This window comes from Macaca mulatta, chromosome 8 (assembly GCF_049350105.2).
Source record: "Macaca mulatta isolate MMU2019108-1 chromosome 8, T2T-MMU8v2.0, whole genome shotgun sequence".
Lineage (NCBI taxonomy): Eukaryota > Metazoa > Chordata > Mammalia > Primates > Cercopithecidae > Macaca > Macaca mulatta.
The window spans coordinates 79,127,789-79,151,212 of record NC_133413.1 but is presented as its reverse complement, the minus strand read 5'-3'; the positions used below and the strand labels follow the sequence as shown (position 1 = coordinate 79,151,212).

At 39.1% G+C, this 23,424-nt stretch overlaps 1 protein-coding gene across 1 annotated transcript in view; it reads right to left on the bottom strand.

Annotated features, from left to right (window-relative positions):
• The window catches only part of C8H8orf34 (chromosome 8 C8orf34 homolog), a 494,601-nt gene that overhangs the window by 339,529 nt on the left and 131,648 nt on the right, over positions 1-23,424 (bottom strand). Inside the window, exon 5 of the mRNA XM_015145533.3 lies at positions 6,513-6,541. Coding sequence (XP_015001019.2) covers positions 6,513-6,541 — 29 coding nt within the window. The remainder of the gene's footprint in view (positions 1-6,512; positions 6,542-23,424) is intronic.

Genomic DNA, 23,424 nt, shown 5'->3' with positions numbered 1-23,424 from the left:
CCATGTTGTAGCATGGGACACTATTTCCTTCTTTCTGATGGCTGAACACTATTCCATTGTATATATATACTGCATTTTGTTTATCCATTCATCTGTCAGTGAACACTTGGTTGCTTTCACCTCTTGGCCATTGTGAATAATGCTGCTATGAACATGGGTGTCCAATTATTTCCTATAGATCTTACTTTTAATTCTTTTGGATATATACTTAGAAGTGGGATTGCTTCATAATATGGTATCTTAGTTCATTCCTGCTGCTGTAACAAAATAACTTGAACTAGGTTAATGTATAATAACATAAATTTATTTTTTACAATTTTGGAAACTGGGAAGTCCAGATCAAGGTGCTAGCAGATTCAGTGTCTGAATCTGAAGGTGAGAGCATGCCGTTTATCTCTGAGTTGAGCCATCTTGCTGCATGCTCACATGGCGGAGAGGAAGCAGAAGAACCAAACAGGCTTCCTCAAGCCGTTTCATAAGGGCACTAATCTCATTTATGAGGGTGGATCCCTCATGGCCTAACCACCTCCTAAAGACCCTGCTTCTTAATACTTTTGCAATGGGGATTACATATCAATATGAATTTTGGAAAGATACAAACATTCAAACCATAACAGATGGTATTTTTATTTTTAACTTTTTAAGGAACTGCTATACTATTTTCTGTTATGGCTGCACCATTTTACATTCCCACAAACAGTGCACACAGTCCCACTCTCTCCATATCCTCACCAACACTTGCTATTTTTTCATTTTGTTTGTTGTTTATTTTCTGATAGTGGCCATCCTAATGGGTCTCAGAGGGTATCTCATCGCATTTTTTTTCCCCTCTGGTGATTAGTGATATGGAGCATCTTTTCAGATGCCTGTTGATCATTTGTACATCATCTTTAGAGAAATGTCTATTCAAACCCTTTGCCCATTTTTTAATTGAGTAATTAGTTTTTGTTGTTGAGTTATAGGAGTTATTTATATATTCTGGATATTAACTTCTTATCAGATGTATAATTTGTGAGTGTTGGGTCCTTTGATGCATAGAAGTGTAATGATATTTTGAGGGTATCAATGCCTACATTATACAGCATCTTTTTCAGCAGGAGGTTATAGTGATCCTCCGTTCTCTTCCCTTTGAAATGTTTTCCCATATACTTCTCAGAAATATTTTATATTGTGGATATTTTAGTTTAAATTACTTTCCATAATAAATTAATGTTAGTTTTAATAGTCACTAAAACCATCTGCAATTTACAGAGAAGGTAACTAAATTTCAGCATCCGGAAGTAACTTCCTGAAGGCCATGTAGTTAGTAAATGGCAGATGCCAAGATTCAATCCAGCCTTTCTGTGGATTTTTTCAGAATACTAGGCTACTTCTTCAAGCAGTGAACACAAACTGTGTCATTTGTGATGCAGTCACTGTGCTTGCTAAAGGATCCTGGCAGGTGAGCTCACTTTCTGCAGGGCTGACTAGGGAGGCTGGAACTTGAAGGAGGGATCACAGTCAGAGAAAGAAAAGGGAATGACATGAACAAAAATGTGAAAATAAACAAAAGTATGACCTAGAAGTACTGTCTGCTGGCTACTTTACCCTATTTCTTGTTGAGTACAATACAGTTTGGATAGAAAAAAGAAGGAAATCAATCATAAGAGATAGATGAGAGCCACGACATGGAGACTGTTAATTCTAGTCTTAGAAATTTGGACTTGAGTCTGGCTTGGTGGGTCACGCACAAAATCCCTGCTCCTTGGGAGGCTGAGAAGAAAGGATTGTTTAAGGCCAGGAGTTCGAGACTAGCCTGAGCAACATAGGAAGACCCTTTCTCTAAAAAAATTAAAAAATCAGCTGTGCATGGTGGCACATGTTCATAGTCCCAGCTACTCAAGAGGCTGAGGTGGGGGGGTCATTTGAGCCCAGGAGATCAAGATTGTAGTGAGCTATGATCACAGCACTGCACACCAGCCTGGGTGACAAAGCAAGATCCTGTCTCCATTAAAAATAAAATAAATAAAAGAAAAACGGCTAAAAAAGGAATTTCTGTTTAATTTGGTAGATACCAGAGAGTCAATAAAAAAATTTCAACAAGATTTTGCTTTAGGAAGAATCTTCTTGTGGCATGTCTTAGGTAGTTTTCCCTAGAATGAGATGCTGAGAAGTGAGTTCTTGAGTTCTCTCAAGTGAAACCTATAAAAGAATGAGGCAACCAGGAGAAGACAAGAAAAGAAGCGCATAAACACCCAACACTCAGCAACTGAAGGATAGATCACACCGCCTTAGTGGAGGGAAACTGGGCAGGTACCAATCATGTCTACTATGTGGCATTTTGAAGGATGAATTGGAATCATGGGAGCTTGAAGAACCACATACAGATATAAAAGGTACTACCATTTGAACTTGGATAGTGGCTGTGTGGGCAGAATGATGACTTCCCAGAGATGTTCATGTCCTAATACCTGAAACCTGTGAATATGTTCCATTACAAATGAATGAATATTTACATTTCTATATGTAATTAGTTACATAATTACATGTGCATAAATATGCAAAGGGACTTTGCATGATTAAGATTAAAGATCTTGAGATAGAGAGATTATCTGCATTAGCCAGGTGGCCTCAAGCTAACATGATTCCATAAATAGGGAGAGTTGTTCCTGGCTGAAGTTAGAGACAGAAAGATGTTGCTGGTTTTGAAGGCATAACAAGGGGGCCACATACTAGAGGAATACAAGCAGTCCTAGAAGCTGGAAAAGATAAAGAAACAGATTTCCCCTGTAATGGAAAGAAAGCAGCCCTGATTGCACCTTGACTTTGTTTAGCTCAGGGAAACTCATGTTCAACTTTGAAACTACAGAGCTGTAAGATAATAAATTTGTGTTGTTTTAAGGTGTCACAGCAGCAACAGAAAGCCAATACAGTAGTCATATAAGAGAAAGAAAAAGGTTAATGACTAAGGAATTGGTAAGAGTTCCCACAACTAAAAAAAAAAACTTAAAAAAAGTTAACCTCTGTTTCATTTTATTTCTTTATTTTAAACAGAATTAGTGATTCTTATTACCTTTCTCAGAGTTCACAAAGTAATGTAAAAGGCCATGAAAAAATGATTTCAATGAAATTATAACTGAATTAGAAAATGATGGTTAAAAAATTCCATATTTTATAAAGGTTAAGAAAAACATATATTTAGTGAATCCCCAAAATTGTTAAGAGTAAAAGGAAGAAGCTGTATTTACTACTACATTAAAGACATATGTACCAGGTGAATACTAACTGCAAACCATTCCGATTGGCTGTTTTTCAGTGGCTGCCTCCCTGAGATTCATTTTCTTATTCAGGAAAATTCAGGACTGTGAGCTTCATGGGCACCAGAGGGTGCTATGGGACAGGCTCTCCCACTCCTCCAAGGGTGATTGCCAGACAGGCAAAGAATGGTCGCAATGCCTCTGGAAGTCTGTGACTCTTTTCTGTTATCTGGCATTCTACAAAAATCAGATGTGAAAGTGGGGTCGATTTTTTTTTTTTTTTGCACTGAAATGTTTTTTTTTTAAATGGAAAGTTATTTATGACAAACTTTTGGCATCTTCCTCAATAAAAATTTAAAATAATAAATGTGCAATAAAATTTAGCAGTTTCCACAAAGTCTTCAAAAAATAGGAATATTAGGTAAGTAAATGAAAATCATCAGTGTCATACAATTTAGTTAAATGGATATTCCCCTGAGCTAGTGCTAGGAAGAGAGGGGGTGTGAGGGAGAAGGCTATGTCCTGAGGCTGACACTTAACTGAGTGTCAGGGCATCCATAATTTATCCTGTGAGGGTTATATCTGTTTCAGTTCCAAGAACAGTTAAAATTCTTTAGCTCATCAACAAAGGTGTGGACACCAAAGCCGCTGCAAGTCAGAGCTCAGAAGAAAAAAGAGAAGGACAAGAGCCAAGCACAGTAACAACCCCATACAAGCTAATTTATGACTCAGGCAGCCAAGGTTTTGCAGAATTTATTACAAGGAGCAAATGAACCTAGAAATGGTGATGGTTATATCTTTGTACTTAAAATGAACATAGATCATAACAGCAAGAGGAGGAATTATTACACTTCTGCAAACTGTAAGGAAACTCATGGCATAAGAAGGAGACCAGCTGGGGTGAGACAATGACAGGAACACAGAGGGGGTCTAGAAAAGCAGAACAAAGCTGGGAAGGCATGCCTACCACTTATATACTTGCCACTGTGTATGGTCAACATGGAGTTCTGCCTGGAGTCGGTACAGATGATGATGAAACTAATTCTAAAATATTATGATGGTTTGTTTATTAAAGGAAATAGATATTTAAGAAAATACTCATAAATTATATTTTTAGTGAGTTAGAAATACATTCTTCTGGTACAAAATTCAAAAGGTGTTATATTATATTTGGAGTAGAATAATAGCTTTATGGTTTTTGCAAAAATAATACAATTATTACATAGTAGCTTACTGTTTTAAAATGTCAGGATTTATATGATGTTATTTTTTGTAGAGGTGGAGCATCCCTAATTTGAAAATCTGAAATGCTCCAAAAGCTGAAACTTTTTGAGCATTTACATGACGTCACAAGTAGAGCATTTTATACTTGACCTCAGGTGATGAGTCACAGTGAAAACCCAGTCAAGACTTTGTTTCATGCACAAAGTTACTAAGAATATTGCATAAAATTACCTCCAAGTGATGTGTATAAGATGTATATGAAACATAAATGAATTTTGTTTTAGACTTTGGTCCTAGCCCCATGATATCTCTTTATATATATATGAGTGTTCCAAAATCCAAAAAGCCACCTGAAATTCAAAACACTTCTTGCCCCAAGTATTTTGGATAAGGTGTATGCAATCTGTACAATACTTTCTATCATATATTATGTATATACCTAGTCTCCAAGCCACATTTCAATATATTTTCTGTCTCAAAAGATATCTAGAGCAGTGTTCACCAAATATTGATGATGGCTATTTCTACATGCTTCTCTCTTTCCAGCTACACATCTGATGTTAGAGATTTTTTTCAGCCAAAACAACATATCACAACAGATTGAATGCAGAAGCAGATATGAAAATGTGGCAGTTTTTTAATTAGCCATACATTAAAGAGATTTTCAAAATGAAAACAATGCAACTTTCTTACTAACATTTTGTTTTAGAATATAAAAGTATTTTTCCTAAAAATGTTATTTGTGTTAGGGTAATGGTTTAATCACTGCTATTTAAAAAAAAAAAAAAACATGTAAATTTCTTTTTTTTTTTTTTTTTTTTTTTTGAGACGGAGTCTCGCTGTGTCTCCCAGGCTGGAGTGCAGTGGCGTGATCTCGGCTCACTGCAAGCTCCGCCTCCCGGGTTCACGCCATTCTCCCGCCTCAGCCTCCCAAGTAGCTGAGACTACAGGCGCCCGCCACCACGCCCGGCTAGTTTTTTTTTTTTTGTATTTTTAGTAGAGACAGGGTTTCACCATGTTAGCCAGGATAGTCTCGATCTCCTGACCTCGTGATCCACCTGCCTCGGCCTCCCAAAGTGCTGGGATTACAGGCTTGAGCCACCGCGCCCGGCCGTAAATTTCTTATTAGTTTAAATGTTTAACGTTTAGATATCTAATATCAATATATTATCAACACAAGAATCTAATATTGATAGATATAATCCATATAAATCAAGGCTCTTTGGGGTCCTCTCTAATTTTCAACAATGTAAAGGGTTTTTGAGACTAAAAAAATGAGAACATGAATAGTTATAAATCAAATCTCTCTCATAAGCAACAACTCATATAAACATGTTTAATAGGCAACTCAAAATAAACAATCTAAATGAGAACTCTTGATGTTATCCAAACCTGACAGATTTGATTTTTTCCTAGTTTTTCTAATTGTAGTAAGTGGTACCACAATTGACCTAGTTGCTCATCTCCCAAACCTAGCAGCCCATCATTGACTGATTTGTTCCGCAATTTCCCACATCCAATCCATTAGCAAGTTCCAGTGACACAACTGTAGAAATATATTCCTAATCACACCACTTCTCATCACCATCACAACTACTACCCCACTTCAAAGCACCATCATAGTCTCTTGGCATCTTGGAAAATTAAAATAAACAAACAAAAAGCTTTATTGGTAAGGTTTCCAAAGAGGAGCTATCAAAAAATACAATGTTTTCCATATCATTATCATTTAGGTACAAATGGAATAAAATAATTTACATAATATAGTGTTATGAGTTTTTATTTTGCAATATAGTGATTCAGTGATTATAGTGATTCCATTTTCTCTAACCAAATTCTAAAGGCCTTGACTCAAAAGAGTAGGTGATACATATTTAATGGAATAGCTTTCATAAAACAGTATGTATTTAACTTTCAAAGTTTTAAAATGTTAGCACCAAATAAATTATACTTGAACATTTTGTATGTTTCAGAAAATTTATTTATATTGAGACAGTAGAATAAAAGGTAAGTTCTACATTTTCTTTTCACCAGATGTATAGTTCAACTTACCTTATCGAGTTCATCTGAAATTGCAATACCTGGGATTTAAAAGAGATTTATAAAAAAAAGTTTTAGAAGCAATCTTTAGTAACCTAATGTTCAAAACAAACTTTCTATTTGTAAAAGCAGTGCATTTCCTATTCTATTTTTTTCTTTTTATTAGTGCTTCAAAATAATGTGGCACATCGTTTTTACCAATGAAAACAAATTAGGAATTTAAGTCAACTATAACAGCTATGAACTTCTGAAGCAATGCAAATGATGCAACAAAAACAAAGCAGTGCCATATTCCTTGTAGGTTGTTAAAGGCAGAACAAACATGCAAATATGATTGTAGAGATATCATTTTTAGGTTATGATGACAATAAAGTATAACTTAGCCTGTTACTATTTTGCTCCTTGTTAAGAATTTAGACTCCCAGAATAATTAGATATTAAGGCAGAATGGTGGTCCAAGATGATTTATTCTAATGTCTTTATTTTGTGGATGAGGAAATAGACGAGAAAGTTTAAAGAATTTTCCCACAGTCCCTCAGATTGACAGCTCCTTGAGCCAATGCATAAATGATTCCTCCTCATAAGTTTCTTCCCCACCATCCACATATTTCTCACTGCACATCAGTCTAATTTCTGTCTTTATCCTTTCTCCAAAATTATTGTAAGTCAGCAATGTAAAAAGTTTAGTCCTTAATTTCTCTGTGATGATACACTATCAATTCCTCTTTATTGAAATGCTATCCTCTCTTTTCTGTGCTCCTTTGTCTCCTTCAGAGGAATCCTCTTTTTTGTAGGCATAGGGGTCCTTTCCTGAAATGGCAAGGGCTCTTTGCTGAGCTGTCTTTTCTTCTCATTTGTTATACTTCTCTTGATAATCTACTGCATACCTTTGATATTTTTATTTCTCTATATGGCACAGCTTTACTGCCAGCACAGACTTTCTTCCTGAGCTAATTGTTGAATTCTTGTGGGCATTCCATTCTCAACTTGTCAGACTAAAGACATCATCCTCCCAATTCACTCTCCATTTTATTCTTTTGAACAATGGGGCTGAACTTCAGCACTGTGGCAGGGCACTGGAGCAGCTCTCAGATTCAGGGCACAGATCAAAGGGGGGTTGTTGTCAAACCCCAGTAGGGAATGAGCCAAGAGATAAGGAAAGGCCTAAAGTTTGAAGCCCAGGAGAACTTGGAGAAAATGAGAATAGGAATTGAAGCTGAAGTTCAGCAGACTACAAAGCACAAGAAAGAATGAGTTGGGTTGGAAAAGAGAACCTGAAAACAGCCTCAGGATAATGAACCTGAGTAAAAAGAGCATGTTACAGGGTTCAGATCCCCTGCCTGTCTCAGGGATAGACGTGGAGGGTGTAAATGATATTTTATTAGTTCTTATATCATCTCCCACACCACTAACCTAATGAATCAATTATACACAAAGCCAAAAAAGTACACACAACTTCATCTCAGTAAACGGCACCATTGTAGATCCCATTGTAGAAGACACTAGAAACATAGGTACATTTGGGGCTTATTCTTCAATATTCTATAAAATTCTTTTTCTTTTTTTTTTTTTTGGTAGAAGTCATTGGTAACTAAGAATTTTTATGTATCACATATTAAAAGAGAGTCTAACTACCACTTCAGGGATTTTGGGTGACCAAAGCTTAACAATTATTCAAGGACTTGCTGTATTATGAAGGTAGTGCCTTCAAACGGTTAAAGGAGAAAAAGCTTTAAGGAGGGCTAGCACTGGAGCTGGGCTGTATCACTGCTGAGTGAACCGTGATGGAGAACTCAGATATGATGGCACCACAGTCAAGGGGAAGACGTAAGACTAAGAGATCTCAGAGGGCAATTATAAACATTTGTGAAGACCTAACATGAATCATTTGTGGAATGTTTGGGCTTAAAAAATATAGAGAATTACAAATGGTCATTTAGAATAACTCAGATTTTAAGAAAAGATAGGACATTTATGGGATACTAAATGGCTTATGTCACAGTCTATAGATTTAAAATACATTATTACAATTTATAAAAATCCAAACATGTCTTTTAAATGCTTCTATTTACATGTAATTTAATTCTATAAAAATGTTCCTTTCCAATATGAATTCAAGATTAAGACTGAATATCTTAAATATAAAATTTTAAAGGGCTTAGTCTATTTTAAAAGAGAGAGCATAGATAATATGAAACAAAATTCTCTTTCTCACCCAAAGTCATAAAGCGTGGATATCTGGAATTAAATAATCCATAATTCAATTATTTGGGATTTTTTACACTCTCTTAATCTCTTGATTTATTTTTATTTTTATTTACTTTTTTATTTATATATTTTTTGAGACAGAGTCTTGTCCTGTTTTCCAGGCTGGAGTGCAATGGTTGGATCTCAGCTCACTGCAACCCCTACCTCCCGGGTTCAAGCGATTCTCTTGCCTCAGCCTCTCGAGTAGCTGAGATTACAAGGGCCTGCCACTATGCCCAGCCAATTTTTGTAGTTTTAGTAGAGATGGGGCTTCACCACATTGGCCAGGCTGGTTTCAAACTCCTGACTTCGTGATCCACCCGCCTCGGCCTCCCAAAGTGCTGTAATTACAGGGGTGAGTCACCACACCCAGCCCGATGTCTTGATTTTTCTTAACTTCCTGCATCATGCTCTCAGGCCTGCAAAAAGAGTTTTCTCATTTAACTTTTAGAAAGCTACCAGTTGATCTTTAAGTTTCTTTTATGCCTCATATTTATGAATCCATTATTCATAAAGATAGCAGCAATATATCACTTTTCCAGAAAGAAGCAAGAACTGGCAAGTAAGTAAAAAAGCCCTGTGAATAGTCAAAATGTGTGTCACACAGAACTTGCACATTACTCATGGGCTACCTCCTCTCAATTTGAGCAAACATATGAGCTGTTTTTCAGGGCTGGAAAATTTTAGCAGTTGAAAATGGAGATGAAGAGAAACGTTGCTTTGAAGATATATTTCAGTACTAAGAAGTAACGGACCCCAGAATAAAACTCAAACTAGCTAAATGGAAAACTCAGTTTGGAGAAAGAATTTTGCCTTTAATTATGCCAACTTGTTGGTCTGACCATATTTTGTTCAAATTCTTATTATCATATTTTCTTAAAATTTATATATTTTGATGAGTTTGCCTGAGAAATTATCCAAATAAATCTTCACTCTATTATCAGTAATTCTTTCAGCTTTCTATTATCAGTGTCAAGTTGCCTAGGGCATTTTTTTTTTTACTTCTTATTTCATTTTTAATCAAAGCTTAAACAGATTAAAAGCAGTTGAAAGAATTTTAATGAAACGCTTCACAGAGGCATGAAGCTCTAATGGGAACCATTTATACTGAGTAGCTAGGATATTTCTCCCAGTGTCTAGCAGAACATCCACAGCTATTCCCTGAGAAGATATTAACAACTTTTAGGTATTTTATTAACTTTTAAAAGGTATTATACTTTAAATTGAGATTCTTTTTTAAGTTTATGAAGACTGGGGATCTTCAGAAAACAGAAAACATGCAAAAGAAAACGAATTGGGTTGCTAAGATATGTTGTAAGAAAGAAAAGCCCAGGATTTGAGGGTGGGACTCTTAATGAACAATGGAACATATGGTCCTTGTAAAAGTCAAACTAGAGCTTAAAGGAAACATCCTATCAGGGTCATATGGTTTGGATTTGTGTCCCTGACCAAATCTCATGTTGAATTTTAATCCCCAGTGTTAGAGGTGGGGGCTGGTGGGAGGTGACTGGACCACAGGGGTGGATTTCTCATGAATGGTTTACCACCATGTCCTTGTTGCCGCTCTCACGATAGTGAGTTCTCAAATGATGTTGTCCTTTGAAAATGCATAGAAAATGTATAGTACCTTCCCTAATCTTGTTCTTGCTTTTGCTTTTACCATTTGACTGCGAATTCCTGCTTGGCCTTGCGCCATGATCGTAAGCCCCCAGAGTCCTCCCCAAAGGCAGATGCCGGTGTTATGCTTCCTGTAGAGCTTGCAAAACCGTAAGCCAATTAAACCTCCTTTCTTATAAATTACGCAGACTCAAGTATTTATTTATAGCAATGCAAGAATGTCCCAATACACAAAGTAACCATTGCTTAGGGTAGCAATGGTGTCCAGCTGTAGGAGTGAGCTGCCTGGCAGAGAAGGGGAAAATTAGTTCTTTGAGAAACTGAGCTTCTCTTCTGGATAAAGAAGCAGTGGCTCCCACAGGCATGTCAGAGGTAGACATGAATCAGGTAGAATTTCCTGATTCACCGTGGAGCAAACTTATCTAGATGCCTCCATTTGTGTCATTTAGTTTATGGGCCTTTCCATTTATTCCCAACTCCAAAGAAGTCTCACTGTGCGCAGGCTAAAGCAACTCCATCTTTGATGCTAATCCGCCATGTTGACTTCTGATCAACCCAATTCTGGGAATACCTCTAAGATTTCCCATTTATCTATTATTCCTTGTTTAAGAGCAGGTACTTACCATAAATCCTGCCATTAGGTCAAAACAACCTTGATGCTATTGTGCTTCAGTTGTCCTACATATCCCTTCTAAATCACGTATGCCCTTTCCCTATGGTATATAAGTCCTGGGTCTGGAAGATAATGGTGCAGGGACTCACCTTGTCTTGCAACCTCCCCAGACACACACATGGCTTCTGTTCATTAGTCCCTATTAAATGTTTCTTTCTAAATTCAACTTGCAGCCTCTTTCTTCGGCTTTTCAGCTTTCTCAGACTTTTGGGGGTATATTTGCATAGACCAGCACAGCACAAAACACATTAGTATCAGAAACTTATTTCAAACACAGTTTTCATTTTCTCATGTTTGAGTTGCCTTCTATAAGGGAAATAAGAGCTATCGGTTTCTTCAAGACTTCCATCTTTCTAGGCATCTGCTCAGCCACAGAGTTAGAATTAGGTTGTAGTTATAAGAAATGGAAGTAGCAACTTTTCAAAATTCTCTATACTTTAGCGTAATTCATTTCACAGAAGCAGGTTCAAAAACTCATATAGTATAAAATGGTACTATTTCTCTAAAACCTACTTCCCTATTGGAAAAAAATGCCAATTGTATTATAATGTAGAAAATTAGACTCCCCAATTCTTTCTTTTTTAAAGTCTTTTTTCAACTGTGAGATAAAATTCAAATACAAAAATAGAGCATATATAGCTTGGAAATATCAGTTTTTTGCTATAGCTGGCCCATACTGGCTTGTGAAAACCATCTCCCCATATTCCTTCCCAACAACTCATTCAGTAATGTCACATGGATAGCTTGAAATTAGCCATAGTGAGAATATTTACGTCATGGAAATTGACAAATGCTGAAAATCAGGGCTTATTTTCAGAGTTAGCTTACTGGCATGCCACTGAGTATAAAGAGTAATGTTAAAGCAAATACCTGTGTAAGTAGAACCTTTATCAGTAAATGGCTGATCAACAACCTCTGACAATTAGTCAATCAAAACACCCTTTAGACTGGGCACAGCAGCTCATTCCTGTAATCTTAACACTTCAGGAAGCTGAGGTGGGAGGATATCTTGAACTCAGGAGTTCGAAACCAGCCTGGGCAACATAGTGAGACCTTATCTCTACTTATATTTTAAAATACATTTTTTAAAAAACACCCTTTATACAGACTGCTAATTACTTTTAAAGAGGATTCCTGCTAGAAATTGAGGAATTTTATCCTCAATTAGTGTATTAGTTTGTTTTCACATGGCTGATAAAGACATACTTGAAACTGGGAACAAAAAGAGGTTTAACTGGACTTACAGTTCCAAATGACTGGGGAGGCCCCAGAATCATGATGGGAGACAAAAGGCACTTCTTAGATGGCAAAGGCAAGAGGAAATGAGAAAGAAGCAAAAACGGAAACCCCTGATAAACCTATTAGATCTCATGAGACTTATTCACTAGCATGAGAATAGCACAGGAAAATTTGGTCCCCATGATTCAATTGGGGACCCCTGGGTCCCTCCCACAACACGTGGGAATTCTGGAAGATACAACTGGACACAGCCAATCCATATCATTCCACCCCAGCCCCTCCAAATCTCATGTCCTCACATTTCAAAACCAATCATGCCTTCCCAACAGTCCCCCAAAATCTTAACTCATTTCAGCATTAACCCAAAAGTCCACAGTCCAAAGTCTTATCTGAGACAAGGCAAGTCCCTTCTACATATGAGCCAGTAAAATCAAAAGCAAGCTAGTTACTTCCTAGATGCAATGGGGGTACAGGTATTGGGGTATAGGTATTGGTTAAATACAGTCACTCCAAAAGGGAGAGATTGGCCAAAACAAAGGGCTTACAGAGTCCATGCAAGTCTAAAATCCAGTAGGGCAGTCAAACTTTAAAGCTCCAAAATGATCTCCTTTAACTCCATGTCTCATATCGAGTCCATGCTGATGCAAGAAGTGGGCGCACACGGTCTTAGGCAACTCTGCCCCTGTGGCTTTGCAGGGTACGCCTCCCTCCTGGCTGCTTTCATGGACTGGCTTTGAGTGTCTGTGGCTTTTCCAGGCACACGGTGCAAGCTTTTGGTGGATCTATAATTCTGCGGTCTGGAGGATGGTGGCCCTCTTCTCACAGCTCCACTAGGTGGTGCCCCAGTAGGGACTCAGTGTAGGGGCTCCAACCCCACATTTCCCTTCTACACTGACCTAGCAGAGGTTCTCCATGAGGGCCCCACCACCGAAGCAATGTTTGCCTGGGCATCCAGGTATTTCCATGCATCTTCTAAAATCTAGGAAGAGGTTCCCAAACCTCAGTTCTTGACTTCTGTGCACTCGCAGGCTCAACACCACATGAAAGCTGCCAAGGCTTGGGGCTTACACCCTCTGAAGCCAAAACCCACATTGTACGTTGGCCTCTTTCAGCTACAGCTGGGACACAGGGCTCCTCATGCACACAACACGGGGACCCTGGATCTGGCCCACGAAATTACATCTTCCTCCTGGGCCTCTGGGCCTGTGATGGGAGGGCCTGTCATGAAAGTCTCTGACATGACCTGAAGACATTTTGCCCTGTGGTCTTGGGGATTAACAACAGGCTCCTGGCCAAGTATGCAAATTTTTACAGCCAGCTTGAATTTCTCCCCCAGAAAATAGGTTTTTCTTTTCTATTGCAAAGTCAGGCTGCAAATTTTCCAAACTTTTATGCTCTGCTCCCCTTATAAAACGGAATGCCTTTAACAGTACCCAAGTCACCTCTTGAATGCTTTGCTGCTTAGAAATTTCTTCTGCCAGATACCCTAAATCATCTTTCTCAAGTTCAAAGTTCCACAAATCTCTACGGACAAAATGCTGCCAGTCTCTTTGCTAAAATATAACAAGAGTCACCTTTGTTCCAGTTCCCAACAAGTTCCTCATCTCCATCTGAGACCACCTCAGCCTGGACCTTATTGTTCATATCACTATCGGCATTTTTGTTGAAGCCACTCAACAAGTTTCTAGGAAGTTTCAAACTTTCACACATTTTCCTGTCTTCTTCTGAGGATTCCAAACTGTTCCAACCTCTATGTGTTACCCAGTTCCAAAGTTGCTTCCACATTTTCAGGTATCTTTTTGGCAACACCCCATTCTCAGTACCAATTTACTGTATTAGTTTTCATGCTGCTGATAAAGACATACCCAAAACTGGGAACGAAAAGAGGTTTAATTGAACTTACAGCTCCACATGGCTGGGGAGGCCTCAGAATCATGGCAGGAGGTGAAAGATACTTCTTACATGGCGGTGGCAAGAGAAAACGAGGAAGAATCAAAAGTGGAAACCCCTGATAAACCCATCAGATCTTGTGAGACTTATATACTAGCGTGAGAATAGCACAGGAAAAACTGGCCCCCGTGATTCAGTTACCTCCCCCTGGGTCCCTCCCACAACACATGGGAATTCTGGGAGATACAATTCAAGTCGAGATTTCGTTGACGACACAGCCAAATCATATTAATTGGGTATCCTAGAACAAAAGTTGAAAAAATTTTCTGTTATGGGCTAAATAGTAAATATTCTAGATATAGATCATATCATACTCACACATTATTTTTCTTTCTTTATAAATAACTCTTTTAAAATGTAAAAATCATGCTTAGAACATGAGCCACAAAAACAGGCTACGGGTTGGATTTGGCCCATGGGTGAGAGTTTGCTGAACCCTGCTCTAGAAGCACATACCAATTTTCATCCTTGATTAACCAGTGCATTCATTTCTCCAAGGATAGTTCCAAATGGTGTTGCTTTTCATCAGGCCCCTCTACCCATCTCTTCCTCCTTCTTACTGTATAGGACCTCAAAGTTTAACATCCTGAAAACTTGAAAACTATAAGATTTGAACTTCCTGGACTTCCTGACTCCTCCTCCCCCTCAAAAAGCCATGGATGCTGTTCTCTTCAGTCTCAGAGGACAAAGTGCACTTATATCCATTTGTTTTCTTGGCTCCATCCCCAACCTCCATCTCTTGTATTTGCTCCATCTATTATCTTCTCTCCCTTTCCTGAATCTGCAAGTTCTTTATCTTGGTTTCCCCTAATACCCTAAAATCCATTAAATGTACACACAGACACATACATATTCTCTCTCTCTGTCTCTCTCTCTCTCTCTCTTACTGTTTCTCTGTTTCTCTCTCATACATGCACAGAAGAAACTAAAGGAAATCAGACTGAAATGACCAAAAAATTCCAAATTTCCCCACTAATTGCTGCCCTCTTTCACATCTTCACTTCCATCATAACTTTTTGCAGAAGGACATACTCCTCCTTTCTCTACTCCTCATCTCTCTTCATTGCTGTCCATTCCTTCTTCCATCTACTGCATACAAGCTTCTGCTTCCAGTAGTCTCTAAAAATTATTCTTTAATTATTCTTAAAATTATTCTTTATAAAGTAACTATATACATACTGATATCAAGTCAAATTGCATCTTTTCTATTGCAAATATACACCCTTTATATTTCATTTTATCAAATCAAGACATGTTTAGCATAAAAAAATAGGGAAAAAATAAAATAAGCCCCCATTCACAGACAACTAATGACAATAGCTTACTCAGTGTTCTTTCAAATAATATCGCATGCATATGATATGGTTTGGCTCTGTGTCCCCAATCAAATCTCATCTCAAATTGTAATTTCCACTTGTTGAGGGAGAAACCTGTAATCCCCATGCGTTGGCCAAGGGAGGTGACTGGATCATGGGGGCAGTGTTCCACATGCTGTTCTCATGATAGTGAGTTCTCACAAGATCTGATGGTTTTATAAGAGGCTCATCCTCCTTCACTTTCATTCTCTCTCCTGCCATCTTGTGAAGAAGGTGCCTGCTTCTCCTTCTGCCATAATTGTAAGTTTCCTGAGGCCTCCTCAGCCATGTGGGACTGTGATTAAATTACACTGCTTTCCTTTATAAATTACCCAGTCTCAGGCATTTCTTTATAGCAGTGTGAAAACAGACTAACAGCAAATTGATACTGGGAGTTTGGGGCACTGCTAAAAAGACACTTGAAAATGTGGAAGCGACTTTGAAACTGGGTAACAGGCAGATGTTGGAACAGTTTGGAGGGCTCAGAAGAAGACAGGAAGATGTGGGAAAGTTTGGAACTTCCTGGAGACTTGTTGAATGGTTTTGACTAAAATGCTGATAGTGGTATAGACAATGAAGACCAGGCTGAGGTGGTCTCAGATGGAGATGAGAAACTTGAGCAACTGGGAACTGGAGCAAAGGTCACTCTTTCTATGCTTTAGTAAAGAGACTGGTGGCATCTGTAGGGAAGATCTGTGGATCTTTGAACTTGAGAGAGATGATCTGAAATTGAAACTTATGTTTAAAAGGGAAGCAGAGCATAAAAGTTTGAAAATTTTGCAGGCTGAGTATGTGGTAGAAAAGAACAACCCAATTTTGGGGAAGAAATTCCAACCAGCTGCAGAAATTTGCATAAGTAACAAGGAGCTGAATGTTATTCACCAAGATAATGGGGAAAATGTCTCCAGGGCATGTCAGAGGTACTCATGGCGGCCCCTGCCATCAAAGGCCCAGAGACCTAGGAGGAAAAATGGTTTCTTGGGCCAGGTTCAGAGTCCCTGCTGCTCTGTGCACCCTCAGGACATGGCATCCTGTATCCCAGCCACTTCAGCTCCAGTGGTGGCTACAAGGGACCAAGGGCTATTGCTTCAGAGGGTGCAAGCCCCAAGCCTTGGTGGCTTCCATGTTGTGTTGGGCCTATGGGTGCACAGAAGTTGAGAACTGAGGTTTGGGAAACTCCACCTAGATTTCAGAGGATGTATGGAAATGCCTGAATGTCCAGGCAGAAGTCTGCTACACAGGTGGAGCCCTGCTATGGTCTCTGCTAGGGCAGTGCAAAGGGGAAATGCAGGGGTGTCTCCCACAGCCTTGGGCATTCCTCCTTCATGGCTGGCATTGAGTGTCTGTGGCTTTTCCAGGAGCACAGTGCAAGCTGTTGGTGGATCTACCATTCTGGGATCTGAAGGATGGTGGCCTTCTTCTCATAGTGCCACTAGGCAGTGCTCCAGTGGGAACTGTGTGTGGAGGCTCCAACCCTACATTTCCCCTTTGCACTGCCCTCACAGAGGTTCTCCATGAGGAGTCTCTGCTTTGTTTCAGGCTCTATTCATCTCTGTCCTTGCCTCCAGGCATGGACCATATCAACTCTGTCCCCATGTTGCCTCCAAGAGTGACTGGTAAACAAAAAATTCAAACTTGCTTAGGATCATAATCTACTGACAAGATTCCTGTAGCATAGAAGTCCCTACCCCCCATTCCTGACTTCTCTGTAACCCAGACTTCTTGCTTCATTCCCTTTATTATTTGTTTCACCCTTCATGCACCAACAATATGACCTGTGATCTGAGAGATCAAAATAGACACCCCTTTATCAACTAGGATGGACCTCAAGGTCAAGGAAATGAAGGCTAGGTAGGGGTCGAGAGTTCAAGGCCCAGCTCACATGGCAACTTCCTAAATTCCTACGGTTACAAGAAAATCCATACACTTGCTAAACTCCCTAGCAATAAGAGCTATTAGGAAAATTATCATACCCCCTCCCTAACTCTGAATTACAAGCCAGACCACTAAGGTAACAGGACCAGCCTTACAAACATTCTTTTCTGATAAGCAACTGCAGACTTTAAGCCAGTTTCAGCCAACTTATAGAGACTGTGCATAAACTGTCTTTATATCCTATGATTCACCTTTTGATATAGTGATATTCCACTTCATTTTAATGCTAAAACCACACCCCCAAGTGAACACAGGATGCATGTTACATATATGTTTGCCCATTGTGCATGTACTCAACTGCCCACATAAATATGTATGGCTTTCCCCCAAACCTACTGAATATGTATGACACCTTTGTAATACAGACCCTGTAAGGCATAAAATCCAACCTGCCCTTTCCCTCTGCACTTTTAATTCACACCAGAGACTATCTCTTGCTGGTATGCAAACTGGTATCAGCAACAAAACTCTCCTTTTTACTATTCAGTCATCCTTGTGGCCTTTTCAATGATAAAACTTCCTCTTTCTTTGAAATACATCCTTACACACATGCTTCTCTCTTCCAGGATTATCTGTCTGCACGACATATCTTGACTCTCCTCCTACTGTACCTTGACCTTTGGATACTTCCAAATTTGATTCAGATAACTTTTCTATCAAGTTGTCCCTAAACTCCTTTGGAGATTCTTCTATGCCTCCTCTGTTCTGTTAAAGCACTTTGTACAAGGCTTTGAAACTATTATTTCCAAACCTGTTTCCACTACTAAAATGTAAGCTTGAAGTCTAGATCCACGTGTTAGTCATCTTTGCATTCCCGTATACATTCAATGAATGTGGGAATGAATGAACAAGTAATTGCCACATTATCCATCTCTATTTTCTCTCATGCATAGTTATTCTATCACTCCTTAGTCTGTTTTTCAGAAAAGATTTCTTGGGTACATCCCTGACTGACTCACTAAAAAAGTCCTTTGCTATTTTTTTCTCTTGGCTGAGTGCAGGTTGCTATTAGCAGTCACAGAGCATAAATATCTGTCCTTTGTTTCCCCCAGCAGCTGGGCTCTTTTCCTTGGAAAGGCTCCAGCCAGTGTTTTCATATGAAGTGAAATCCATGGACCAATATCTGGATGCCCTAAAGATACTCATTCCACCACTGTCTCAAGTCACGGGGAGCTGTCAGAAGCAGCAAAAGCATTAGACCCAGAGAACACTGGAAACCCCGCCACCCTGGGAATACTGCCTCACAAAGTAGAAGGTTTTGTTGGCCAATTGCATGAAATAAAAAACTACTGCTCTTTAGCTTTTGGGTTGTTTATGTATTTGTTTATGCTCTTACTTAGCTATCTATTTATTTTTAAGCATCATAGTCAAAGCCAAAGATCCCAGCAAACAAGCCAAATCTACAAACAGCCAAACCCATGTCATCTTATCCCAAAGGCTCATATTTTAAAAAGCAGAAGGCTTGTTTAAATGAAGAAAGCCAGAGTTGGGGGAGGTCTCAGAAAAGAGGGATCAGGATGAAATGGAACCAGAGGTAGCCCTCTTCAAGCAAACTGTAACCAAGTTATATGCTAAACTTTGTGCCAAGTCCTAGGGATTGCAAGAGCAAAGTGGCTCGGCCCTCAGGAAACTCAAGGTCCAGAGGAGATAAATAAAACAGATCATAGTAGATAAGTGTGTTCAGAGAAACATATAGAAGCACAAAGAGAGGGGATGCAAATCCACCCCAGAAGAGGACAGCAAAAGAGAAATAATCTTGGAGGAAGTGGTATTTGAGGTGAAGCTAAAGAGAATAGTAAATATGGCTTGCTGAAGAGGGAAGCAGTGGAAGGAGCTGACTACCGGTGACACTTCAGGGCATGGGGACAGCACAAGCAAAAGCATGGAAAGGAGGAACCTTGAGGGAGTGTGCTGCCTAAAGAAAGTCATAAGCAATGGTACTGGAGACCTGATAAAGGGCCAGATCCTGGAGCACTTTCTCTGAAGTTTTAGGGAGGCACTGAATACCTGAAACAAGTGAATGTCAGGCTTTCACTTTAGAGGCACTACACTTACAGTGAAGGCTGATCTGCAGAACAGAGAAGCAAATCAATATTGTGTGTTCCTTGTTTCTCCTAGGCACCAAGCTAGCCTACTTTTCCTAGCTCCCTTGCAGTTAGCTGTAGAATGTGGGCAGATAATGTATGCCACTTCCATGATTTGCATTAGAAACCTGCCCCATGATCTTCCACAGGCTCTTTCTGCTTCTGCAGCAACCTTGAAAGTCACGTGTTGAAGATGGTAGAATGATAGGATGGAAGGAGTCTGCATTTCTGGAACATCACATGAAACTATTCTCTGAGTGAGAAAATATTTACATTGTATCAAGCCACAGAGATTTTGGCCATGATTCTCCTAAACATGAAGTTATAGCAGTCCAGTCAACCATAAGCTCAATAAGGGCAGAGGCTGTCCTCTTTTTTTTTCTGACACAGGGCAGGAATGAAACATCTTTAATGGATAAACCAATAATCTGGTCAGAGAAGTTGAGAGGATGAACTAGAAGATATTGATAGGAGTGGAGAAATAAACCAGACTCAAAACATATCTTAGAGGGAAAATTAGCAAGATTTGATAACTAATCAGTTATGAACAGTAAGGAAGAGAGAGGAATCTAGAAGGGTTCCAGTTTGGAAGAATAGGTAAGTTATAGTATCACCACCTAACACACAGCATGCAGCCGAAAGGTCACATTTGAAGAGGGAGGTGTGGTCCATTTGGATACATTGAGTTTAACATGGCATTGGGATAGCCAAGTGGAGATACACTTTCGGCATGTTGTAAAAACGCATAAAAGGTGTGGATGGAAATACACTCATTTGAGTTAGCTGTGTAGAGGTGATAAATGATAAGGGTGAATGAATACACTCATTTGAGTTAGCTGTGTAGGGGTGATAAATGACGAGGGTGAATAAGGTTGAACAGAGAGAGCACTTGAAGGGACAAAGGCAAAGGGTGAATCATGAACCATAGGAATAGCATTAAGAGTGGCAGGGAAGAAAGATAAACTCCTGAATGAGACCTACAGGAAGTGATGCAAAGGGCATCCAAAGAGGTTGGCGGGCCAGCTCCCAGAAAGGAGGCGAACAGAGAGTCTGAAGAATGACAGAGTAATCAACGGGGTTTACAACTACCAGAGAAATTTTGTAACATGAGGACTGGAAAACTGCTTATGCTGTTTGGCAATTTGGAAATCGCTTGGTGACCAGTGTGAGATAAGTTTCAGAAGTATAGGTGTGATTATATAATTGCTTTGAGGATTAGAAGGAAGATGAGCAAGTAGAGACAGTAAGCACTAACTGATATAGGAGTTAAAAAGAAATTATTTAGGCAGGTAGTGAGGGAAAAGAAGCCCTCAGTAAGGTTTTCCTTTTAATGAAAAGCAGCTCCAAAATCATTTTCTTTTCTAGCAAAGAGCAGACTGTAAAATCCAGCTGCAGACAGACAAGCATGCTGGAAGCTTGCATGGGTGAATGCTGGCAGTTGTGTCAATAGGAAAAGGCTATCTGGGAGTAGGGACGTTCAAACGGTGGCTCTGTCTTCCCTTTTCCTTTCCAACCGCCTGTGCAGTAGGGAGCAGACAACATGGCGCCAGCCAAGTGGAAAGTCTATTTGCATAATAAGATTAGGGTAGGGCAGCCAGCTTCCTGGCATGTTATGTAAATGTCACGCCTGGTCCAACCAATCTTTGGGTCCTATGTAAATCAGATACTGCCTCCTCAAGCCTGTCTATAAAATCTGGTGCACTCTGCAGCGGGCCAGAAGTCCCATTTGGGCACCCCTCTCTCGCGCAAGAGAGAGAACTGTTCTCCTTTTTCTTTGTTTGGCCCATTAAACCTCCACTCTTAAACCCACTTCTTGTTGTGTCTGTGCCCTCCATGCCCTTGGTGTGAGACAATGAACCTCGGGTATTTACCCCAGACAATGATGCCGCATCATAACTACTCTTTCAAACATTGTATGAAGGAGGAAGAAGGAAAACCGATGATGTCTGGAGTTAATCTCAAGAGAAGAGATTTTGTGGATTTTTTTTGTTGATATTAGAGCAGTGATGTCCAGTACAGTAGCCGCTTGTCCTGTGGCTACTGACCAGTTGAAATGTGGCTAGTTCCAAAATGAGAGGTGCTGTGAATTAAAATTTATACTAGAGTTTAAAGACTTAGAATTAAAAAAAAAAAAGAACATAAAATATCTCGAAAATTTTTTATATGGAATACAATGAAACATAATAATTGGATATATTAGGTTAAATACAACATTTTATTCCAATTGTTTTCACATATTTCTTTTTGACTTTTTAAAATGTGTCTGTTTGAAAATATAAAATGTATACCTGGCAAACATTACATTTCTACTGGAAAATGCTTAGCTGGAGCATGCTATAGGTGAATAAATAATAATAGCAATAATAATATCTATGGCAGGCAGAATTCTAAGATGGCCCTCAGGATTCACTTTTGTGGCATCTTTTCCTCTTTGATTCTGAGTGGGCCTCCTGAGCATGAAGGGTTATCACACCCTTGAATAGAATACTAACCAGGAGACTTTGAGCAAATCAGAATGGGGATTACTCTACATGGCTCTGGCCTAATCAGGCATGTCTTTTAAAGGAAAAAATCAGACAGCTACTACATCATGGCCTCAAAGAATTAGTAGTAAATTACTATTGAGATGGGGGCAAACACTTGAAGGAATGGGTAAGAGCCCAGGCTCCTGGGAAGAAAAAAGTAATGTTTGAGGAAAGTACAGAAATGCTAGAAAGTGAGGGATCAAGGCACCAAAAACCCACTATGCCTACTTCATCATGACTATGTGGCGACACAAGCTGCTGTGGAAGTCATTCTAACATGTCTGCCTTTACAAGAGAGCAATATCATGCAGATTGCCACGGTTTATGATTGACTTTAAGATAAAATGTTACATCGAAAAGTTTGAAAAAAAGCCAGAAAAATAGCACGGTGAAACAGAAATCATGTTTGCAAACTGAAGAGACTATCTAGTCTTCCCTGGTATTATTTGAGTGTGTGTGTGTGTGTGTGTGTGTATGTGTGTGTGTTCATTTCATTTAAGTCTCTAAAAGTTGGCAGTAGATGAGCTGAAATAACTATCATTTTGAGAGATGTAAATGATTATTTGCTGTCAATCTCAACTAAAAAAAATAATACTTCTAAAATATGTAGGTTTTTTTAGACTGTACAGCTAAGATGAAGTGAATTCTCATCAGTGACTACATTAAAATTAGATCACTAAAAACTTTCAGCCTTTTGCCTCAATGGCTATGCCACCGGAAAGAAAGGTCCACAATATCAAGACATGGAGTATTCCTTATGAACTTACCTGGAGGAAAATCCCATCCCCTATGTCTTCCTAGTAATTAAAACAATGGGTAATAAAGCTACTATCATAGAAAAAGAGTTAACAAGTTGAAACTACTATAAGAGTCAGATGAAAATGAATTACATCCTGGTTCACGTTGGAGGAAGTAGGAATGCCATTACATAGCTAAACTCTGGGCAACTAGACTGATAAACAATCATCAGCAAACAGTAAAACTGCATTTGTATTCGTGTATACTGACCAGGGCAGGCATGTTGATAACTTGGTAGTAAACACGTGCCTAAGGCAATTCAATATTAAAGCTCAGATACAGAAAATCATAGAAACTCAAGTCATTCTAAGAAAGTATCATTTTGCTTAGAAAAATAGTCAAAGAAAAGAGCAAGTCTTCTATATGTAACCAACCATCCTCTTAACTCACATAAATCCCACCAGAATACCCTAAGAAAGCAGAGTCCCTTAAAACCATTAAGTGAAGCCAAAAGCAACCTTCTACTATGTCTATAGGAGTTGACTATGACACTTCATTCTG